General features: G+C 38.4%; 1 protein-coding gene across 1 annotated transcript; it reads left to right on the forward strand.

Moving 5' to 3' along the window:
- The first annotated feature begins 477 nt into the window (after positions 1–477).
- LOC122641092 (glutathione S-transferase T1-like) lies at positions 478–9,462 on the forward strand. Its single transcript, XM_043834413.1, has 7 exons — positions 478–568; positions 2,449–2,522; positions 2,753–2,813; positions 3,689–3,742; positions 3,893–3,972; positions 7,931–8,133; positions 9,218–9,462. The coding sequence occupies exons 1-7, from the start codon at positions 504–506 to the stop codon at positions 9,404–9,406; spliced, it is 726 nt and encodes a 241-aa protein (XP_043690348.1). The 5' UTR covers positions 478–503; the 3' UTR covers positions 9,407–9,462.
- Positions 9,463–9,994: the final 532 nt, after the last annotated feature.

Genomic DNA, 9,994 nt, shown 5'->3' on the forward strand with positions numbered 1-9,994 from the left:
TCTGAGTTTAACAATCAGAATAGCATTTGGTTGGCCACAATAATCTTTGGAATTTTTTATTTTGGAAGCTAAGAATCACTGTGCACTTCTATGCATGACAACCATGTACAGAAGCTTACCTTTATAGGGCTGTGAAAATGGAATCTTTATCATAAAGAAAGACCATGGATTGGGAATTTCAAGCACAGCATCATAGCTAGCTACACTGAGAAGTTCCTCCACCTTCCTTCAAATCTCGGGTACCCTGGGAAACCCCTTTAAAATGGGCAGGTGGCTATCAAATACTTCCCGTAATCCAAAAAGTCAAAAGGAAATCATACTTCAAAAGTTCCCCTGTCGACACCTATCCTTCACCTTATCCTTAAAAATCTTTCCCCATCCATTATCTCTTGTCTTCTTCAAGTCTGAAACCCAGAAAAACCCTTCAAAACCCAAGCAGAGCTCAGATCTTCTTCTTCTTATTCTCTAGGGCAGTCAGAGATCGGAATAGAAGAAGTAGAGAAATGGAGCTGAAACTGTATGTGGATCGTATGTCCCAACCAGCTCGTGCTCTTATTATCTTCTGCAAGTAACTCTTCTCTCCTGCAACTTCATTATTTTTAGTTGAATTTTAATTGCTTCTCTTTCTTCTTCATTAGAGGAATCCGCGCACGTGCTTTATAAATTATAACTGCATGTGTCAAAAAAAAAATGAAGGAAATTGATGATGTAGATCATCAGGATATATAGGTACTTTAAAAAAGTACCAACGAAGGAGAAGGACATCTCAACTCACTGATCGATTCACCAACTCAACGAGTTAACAACTGAACTAATAACTCGGTGAGTTGGTTTAGTCAGTAGGTGTACGTTCTAGTTCCCCTCAACAACCAGGTGGTGGCATGGTTTGAGGAATTGGTATCGGATCGGCAGAATCCCCATGATTCTGGGGCGATCCCATATTGATCATGGATCACTACGGATGAAGGGTAGAAAAATCTGAATTTTTGAATGAAAACCAAGGGTACATATGTATGATCCAGGGCGATATGTATCAGTATCGGCCGAGGCTGATCCTGATTCCTAAAACCCTGGGTGGTAAGGTATAATTTAGGGTTTTTTTTATTGTTTACCAGTATTTCCTTGTGAGTTTGGAATATTAATTCTTTATGAATTCCAAGCCAGTTTTATATTTAGGGTAAAGCTTGGTGTAACCATCCATGGTGATACACAAGAGACAAATACTATATTGAAGTTAACTTTTTCACTATCTGAAATACCCTCTATTGTATGGAGGTTTGGATCATTATAGATTTAGTCTTCTGTTTCCTGTCTGGTACTGTAGTCCAGTTTCTCTCATAGGGAGGCGGAAATGACCACCTAACCCCCTGCCTGAACACACTACCGGAGGGAGGTTAAGTGGTCATTTCCGCCTCCCTATGAGAGGAATTGGACCACTGTAATGGGCAGGGAACAGGACAGGAAAAAAATTTATGGAGGTTCAAATTAGGCAAAGTTGTCTTGGTGCCAAGCTCGATCGGTTTAATCAATCGTGGTTATACCAAGCAAAACGCTTAGGCCCCGTTTGTTTAGAGGGGAAGGTGGGGTGACATTGTTGGGAAGATGGGACCCACATGTTGGTGGGGTTTTATTAGGGTGGAAATGTTGATACCTCTTTTTCTTCCCTACGATTACAAGTAAGAATAGCCCCTGTTAATCTAATTTCTTCTATTATTTTCCGTGGGATTTCTAAGGGTTTCATAATCCTGTACATTGGGGAAGAATCTGGGATATTTTTCAGTTTGATTGCTGTTTCTGGAAACAGCCTCTTTGCCAAAGCAGGGGTACGATAAGGTTGCATACATTATGACCCTCCCCAGACTCCTCAGTGACGGGAGCCTCGTGCACTGGATATGCCCTTGTTTGGTTTCTGTTCATGCACCTGACTGTACCCCTGCTTTGGGTGCATTCCCGCTGCAAATAGGAAACCCCTCCTAGAGGCATCTAGCCCTTAGATTGGACTGACGTTTAGATTAGATTTGTGTTATTAGATTACAATTTATATTCCAATTTTGACCCCAAAATATTGTATAACAAATAGAATGTTAAGAGAGTCGGAAATCAATTCTTGGATTAACGTTTGTTTATGTTCAATTCAATTGGTTCTATCTTTCCTTTGTTTTTACAAATGTTTGACAGTTTTACCTGAAATGTCAGTGTGTTTTTTTTGGGAAGCAGTTTTCTGTCCTGGAGTGTGGTTTACGCTAGCACTCCCATGTGTCTATATCTCTCCTCCTCAAAACAAGGGTGTAGATGTGTTTTTTCATATGAGGAGGAGAGAGAGAGACTCATGGGAGTGCTGACGTAGGCCACACTCCCAGACAAAGTTCTTTTTTCCTTTTTTAAAATAAGTGATTGATTTCATGTTTGAAACTTTCAAGAAGATTTGATCATTGGCTTGTGAAATAGGTTAAATGGAATCGATTTCGAGGAGATTACAGTGGACTTCATAAAACGTCAAACTCAATCGCCTGAATTTGAAGGTCTGTTCTGTTAATGCAAAATCTGTATTTTTTTTTTCGAGTTCTAGTTTTGTATTTATTTTCAATCTTAGTCATGGTTACTTAATTGAAATGGTTCTATTCTGTAGTCTCATAATTTTGTAATCTTCTAAAAAGCAAGTAATAATTTGAGGTAAAACACTCCCACCCAAAAAAAAAAGAAGATTTTTCCGTTTTTAGTTATACTAACCATCTCTTTGTTACTATTTCAGAAATCAATCCTATGAAACAAGTCCCAGCAATAGTTCATGGGGAATTAAAGCTGTTTGAGAGGTATTTCCCAATTTTTTTAGTCCTGTCAATTTTTGTAGTTGTTGGATAAAAGAAACATGACATAAATGTAGTAGTGAGGTTCATGGTTTTAGGGATCGGTAACGGATCTGCGGAATCGCCGATCAAGATCGGTATCGGCGATCCCTGATCCTTGGCCGATTCCGCATCAGTGGATCATACTTTCCCTCGGGTTTGGAATGGGAGAATCTTGAACACATGATTAACAGCCTTCCATCTTGACCCAACGAAATCAATGATCAGATCACAATTTAAATCTTTTCAAGACAACAGTTTATAAATCAGTTACATTTTCTTCTTCCTATTGCTCTCTACTCTTTCCTACTTTCAGATGTTTACAACTATTGGACACTTACATTTATAGTTATTCACTTTCTTTCTCTTCTTTCTGTCATTTCATGGTAGGAAGCTTTTTTTTCTCTTGGACTGCAGGGATAGCGAAGAGATAGGTGGAGGAATGTAGCAGCCTTACCCCTATTTCGAACAGAGGCTGTTTCCAGAGACTCGAACCTGTGACCACTTGGTCACAATGGAGCAACCTAACTGTTGCACCAAGGTCCACCCGTGACCATTTGATTGGTTGCAACAATCAAATGTAACCACCTTGGTTACAAACAGATTATCTCTTTCCCAAATTTTCATGTAGTTATTTCTGTCAGGTGGTTGTTTTATCTTAGAGCAGCAACCTGTTTATTCCAAAAACTTGCTATGAAGGGTGTATTGCTTTAAGCAACCTTGTGCTTAAACCCTAAACCCTAACAATTATTTTTGTCTGCTGGCTGTTTTGTATTCTCGATTACTTCTTTAAATTGTCTTATGTGAGATCATCTTCGTAATTTGTTTTTTTTTTCTTTCAGTCACGCCATTCTGCGATATTTTGCTTGTGCATTCCCAGGAGTTCCAGATCATTGGTAAGTGAAACAATCCTTTTGTGCAAATTGATATTTTTGTAGTAGAAGTTTTCAATATTTTTATGGTTATTATTATTTACCTTTCTCTCATTATCCACCAATAATCCCCAATATTCAATTTTTTCCCCTCCATTTTTCACTGCATGATAGGTACCCTGCTGATCTTTCCAGGAGAGCTAAGATTGACTCTGTCTTGGATTGGCATCATTTGAATTTACGCCGTGGTGCAAGTTCAGTACATTCTACCTTTAACCTATGCTTCCATTTTTTTATTTTTTTTTTCAATGAGTATATTTTTGCTTTTCTATCTTCAACTTTGAATTGTTTGAGATTGGCATAAAATTGTAGATAATATTAAGAGACTCAATCTTGTACTAGATAGTTCTACTTGTCTTTATTAATTTATTAGGTAAGCTTAGATAGCACTTGTAAGTTATGACTTGGGTGGAACAATTACTTTTTTCTTCTTTTTTTTTGTGGTAAAAGAACAATTAGTTTAATATCATTCATTTTCATGAGAAATGAATCATGGAATGATTTGCATTTTCTTAGTTAAGTTTGGTGGTTTTGGCAATTATGTCAAGTGTGTACATTGGTGCAATTTGGGTTCAATAACTTGGCTTTGTGATTGCTATAGGCCCACAAGAATAATAAATTTCTCAAAATAAGGGTTAAGTGACAATTCTGTACCACATCGGGTGTGTGAGTGTGGTGTGTGTTGTGTATATCCGCCATTCCACTATCCTAAAAGTTGGTTAACCTTTTGGGATTGGTGTGTGGTTTGTGTGATTACACTTTCATAAAAAAAAAAAAGTGGCAATTCTATAATTATATGGAATAGTATAGGACCCCTTATAGAGCAAGAAGCAGAATTAGGACATGGGGGCTATTAAATTTTAAAAGATAAGCAAAAATTGGAATTTCAATGAAGTGGTTATAAAACAGAAATAAATTCAGAACATAAGGGCTTTTATGTAAGGTATTTTCTTACTGAACCCCCCTCAAAGGTGTCAAATAATTTGTAATATTACCCTTTTGCCCTTTTAGTATACCACATTTTTTTTTACAGTAAGGGTAATAATGTCATTTTACATGTGTACTTGAAAAATGGTAATCATAGTGACAAAATCACGTCATTTTCAACTTATTTTTGAAAATCCTTTTATACCCCTATCTTAAAGGACTTTTGGCAATAAGACAAGGGACAATTAAAAGGTGTCAAGTTCTAAATACACTTATAGAGGGGTCATTTAGACACTCCCTTTGTGCAGTATAAAAGAATAGGGGGTTATATGTAAATACCTATTTTTGGTCGTCGTCTTCATTTCATTAAAACATAACCCACGACAAGAACTCCTTCAAGTGTCTTTAACTCACTCTATATGAAACCAATCTATCTGAATGTTACGATTAGATTCCTAACACTCAGACCTCTTGAATATAACACACGACAGTTCGAATCTTTAACGAATAAAATATAATAAATCTCTTAAACTTCCTGGGTGGAGTGAACAATACCAGCTTTGAAGATGGGTTTAAGCCTCCCAAATCCAAGTCGATTCAGTCCCAAACTCTGCAGTTAACATCACTGAATATAAGTGAACAATACCGGTTTTGGTAAACGCCTCTATCCTTTTATAAGGCTCCTTCTCTACCTTGTTGTTTTCTCTCTCCTTATAGAAAACTCATTAACCCTCTCTCATCTTACCTTGTTGGACAATTTCACTTTCTCCTTAGAGAAAACCCACTAACTCTCTCTCTTCCAATGTGTCGCTTTGTGAGACTCCACCTTGCTTAATGTATCCAACCACTTCCAATCCTTTAGAAGACCCAATCTTGTTGAAGACTCCACTCTTACACTTACTTGGAAGACTCCACATTCTTGCAGGCTTCACCTCCTTGAAGACCCCACCTCCTTGGAAAATTTCACCTCTTCCACTCTCTTGGAAGACTCATCCATGTTGAAGACTCCAACTCCTCTACTAGCCCATCTAGACCATTGAACCGAATTTTCAACCGGTCTAGATAAAAGCCACCAAACCCAACAATAACAGTGGAAGTTGGATCTCACTCCGTGGGCGTAGGCGGTTTTGCCAAATTATGTAAATCTCTTGCCTCTTCTTTGTGTATGTGTTTTTTTCCTTTTGTGTTTTGTTGATCTTGCACATACCATTTTTGTGCGCTGCTCACATCGTAAAGAGAAAGTTGGAACTGTTGTTTTTCCAACCCTAACAAGTGGTATCAGAGGCAATGGTTTACGATCGAGTTTGAGTTGATGGAATAAGTCGATGGTGAGAAAGCACGGTGGTGTTAAGAGTAGTGGAGGAGATTTTTTGAAAAAAAAAATTGAGGGAGTCACCTTGGATTGCCAAGGGAATGTTGTAGGATAGGAAAGGTCGGTGGACACTCCTACAACATGGTTTAAGGAAGAGGATGCCTCCTCAGGGTGAAGACAGTGGTCGAGGGACTAGAGGGGCATGTATGATGAAGGTTCGACATTCGAGGTACTAATATTAGAGATATGCTGGGTAAAGAATGGGATTGAAATGATAAGGTGTCGGTTATTCGAGGTACTAGCACTAGAGATGTGCAAGGTGAAGAATAAAACCGAAATGATGGGTGTTCAACCATTTGAGAGACTAGCTCTAGAGATGTGTAAGGTGAAGAATGAGGTTGAAAAGGTTTTCCAACAAGTCTTCAAGGTGGCTACGATAAAAGCTAAGTTGGAGATTGTTGGGTTTGGTGGCTTTTATCTAGCCGGTTGAAGATTCGGTTCAATGATCTAAATAGGTTAGTGGAGGAGTTGGAGTCTTTAACAAGGATGAGTCTTCCAAGAGAGTGGAAGAGGTGGAATTTTCCACGGAGGTGGAGTCTTCAAGGAGGTGAAGTCTTCAAGATTGTGGAGTTTTCGAAGTAAGTGAAAGAGTGGAATCTTTAACAAGATTAGGTCTTCTAAAGGATTGGAAGTGGTTGGAGACATTAAGCAAGGTGGAGTCACCCAAAGAGACACATTGGAGGAGAGAGAGTTAGTGGATTTTCTCTAAGGAGAGTCTAATATTTTCCAACAAGGTAAGAGGAGAGAGAGTTAATGGGTTTTTTTCTAAGGAGAGAGAAAACAAGATAGAGAAGGAGCACTATAAAGGGATAGAGGTGTCTACCAAGGAGGTTAGTGTTGATCTAAGTGAGGAGCCAGGATGTGAGGATCCAAGTGAGAGTAATGTGGGAGCAACATGTGTACAAGGACTAAGCAAAGAGCCAAGGTGAAGGTATGTAGAGTGAATGGGAGATGAGAAAAGGGTGTACATGAGTGCTTGGGTTTGGGTATCAAATCGTAAGGGTTGTACTTTTTTCTCTTATCTTGATTCATAGTGGAAGTTGGATCTCCCTTCGTGGATGTAGGTGGTTTGCTGAACCACGTAAATCTCTTTCCTCTTCTTTGTGTATGTGCTTTTTTCCTTTTGTGTTTTGTTGATCTTACACATACCCTTTTTGTTTTGATATCACAAAGAGAGTTGGAAATGTTGTTTTTCCAACCCTAACACTGTCAACCGCAAGGGGAAGGAAAACAATAGCAGAAAATGAAAAATGGAAACAAAATAGAACAAAGGAAAGAAGTGTTAAGGAAATCAAACATGTGAAGAAGAATGATTAGGAGAAAGGAATCAACTCAGAGAGGAAAAGAATGAGTCCAGCCAGCAAGCTGCCCTGGCAGCCACAAAATTTTTTTGATTCAATCTTCAAAAGCTATCTCATCTATGGGTGATTACAACTTCCTACAAGTCTCCAAAAACATAAAAATTGCAACCAACAAGAAACAGAAACTGTAATAAACTAGGTTATTAAATGATAACCAAATCTACTATGCATGCCCATAAAATAAGATTGCAAAAGTTACAAAGATAATTCATATCCCCTACATAATCCTACGGGTAACTGCGTGATACATGAGTAATTTGTGTATAAATTTACTACAAACTCCTGAAATGGATTGAATTGCCTAGATGTCTAGGTTTTATGTTTATTCCGTATTTTACATATTTGCCTACATTTTTTTTTTTTTGGGGGATCCATGTCGCCGACCCCATTAAGTTGGGATAAGGCTGAGTTTGTTTTTGTTGTTGTTGTTGTAGAGACCATCAACATGCATTTTTTTTTCTTTGTTGGGGCTAACTCACTCTCCCTTTACAGCTACCTATGTTCAGAGTACTGTACTAGGACCAGCACTTGGTCGTTTGAATCCCCAAGCAGCTGCTGAAGCTGAGAAAATTTTGGTAGCATCCCTATCAAGCATTGAAACCATTTGGCTTAAAGAAAATGGAAAATATCTATTGGGAAACTCTCAACCATCTATTGCAGACCTCAGCCTTGTCTGTGAAATTATGCAACTGGAGGTAAAACAATCACCCCCTTTCCCCAGCCACTTGCAAAAATAAAAGTATTTGAAAAAGTTTCTATTTGAAATTCTTAAAAGATTTTTATATGTAAATGAAAGGTTGCATTTTTGACATTAGCAATGTCATAGTTGTATACCAAGATTACTGTAATTCCATTTTCCTAGGTTTTTATTGAGATAATTTGTATTTTGTTGTCATTGATTCAACTTGTTTTGATATGGTCAGCACTTCCCCTTTCTGTGAAGTTTTTCCAGAAGTTGTGCATGTTTTTGATGCAATTTGTGGGGTTCTGTTGGTTTGGGGCCCAAGCCAACTAAGGTCCAATCCCATGTATTGGGTGTCCTACACAATATTGTCTGTCAAAACCAAAACTAGCCATTAAGGAGAGGGTGTCCAAGTCTTCATAAGCCAGCGTGGAACCCCAAGAGTCTCCCCCTCCACGTGGGAGGGGAGATTTCTGCATCCTCAGAAGCACACCAGAGTTGTCACACCCCAGATCAACTACCACTTATTGGGGATCATGTAGAACTCGCCCCTAAAAAGCTAATCATTAAGGAGAGGGTGCCTAAATCTTCATATCTTCATAAGCCAGCGTGGAACCCCAAGAGTCTCCCCCTCCACGTGGGAGGGGAGATTTCTGCATCCTCAGAAGCACACCAGAGTTGTCACACCCCAGATCAACTACCACTTATTGGGGATCATGTAGAACTCGCCCCTAAAAAGCTAATCATTAAGGAGAGGGTGCCTAAATCTTCATAACAATTCACATTGGGCTACTCAAATTCGATGCGGATCATTGCTTTTGCATGAAACCCCAACACTCAGGTTTAATCAGGTTGAATGGGTCTAAGATTGGTTTATCCTTTAACTAAATTTCATATGAGCTGAATGTACCTTTGAGCACAATTAGCCACATGTTAAAAAAAGTAAAAAAGAAATGCCTTCTAAACCTTGCCTGGATCTACTTTCCCAAGGCTTCAAACAGGGCAAAATACAACCTTGTGTCATGTGGTTTCAATTTGGATAATAAGATAGAAATGGAATCTGAAATATCTGTTTAATTGGTAACTTTCTGTTTCAGGTTTTGAATGAGAAGGATATCAAACGGTTCTTGGGCCCCTACAAAAAAGTTTTGCAGTGGATTGAGGATATGAGAAATGCAACAAATCCTCACTTTGATGAAGCACACAAAGTCTTACTCGAAGTGAAAGCAAAGTACCAAGGTGTTACTGAATCTACCATAAGAGCAATGTTACCACCAAAGCTGTAAGTGTTCAGGGAGATGTTTCGTTTCCAGCAATCTGCAACTATACGTATCAAAGCAGGGGATACTGCAACTATGATTGTGGAGTGTTTTTTTTTTTTTTGGGTGGGGTGAATAAATTGGGAGTATGTTATGAAAGCAGGATCATATAAATCATGAAAACTCTAGTTCAGATAAGTTTAATTTGGAGCAAAAGTTGAATATGGAAATCATGGAATTTCCTCTACATGCTGTGATCTTCACCAGAAACTTGTAAACTTGACAAGAAATAATGTTTTTGAATTCCTGTTGGCTATTTGATTACTTGGTAAAACTGGAATTCAGATCCAGGAGCTATGAGCAAAGCCAGGTACACAATATAGCAAACACTACTTGGGTGTCCTTTGAGAGTCTAATAATGACAAGAAATAGCAATTGAAAACATGAATACTGTCATGAAGAAGAAACCCATCAGTAGAATGTAAAACCTTGCCATTCGATCAATGAAGAAGACAGTAAAACAGTAACCAGGCACAGTACCACAGAGTACAATGGAACATAAGATTATGAATAAGAGTGTTACACCATATAAACTCTTGTGGCCTAACTTGTCAC

The sequence above is a fragment of the Telopea speciosissima genome, chromosome 9, assembly GCF_018873765.1.
Source record: "Telopea speciosissima isolate NSW1024214 ecotype Mountain lineage chromosome 9, Tspe_v1, whole genome shotgun sequence".
NCBI lineage: Eukaryota > Viridiplantae > Streptophyta > Magnoliopsida > Proteales > Proteaceae > Telopea > Telopea speciosissima.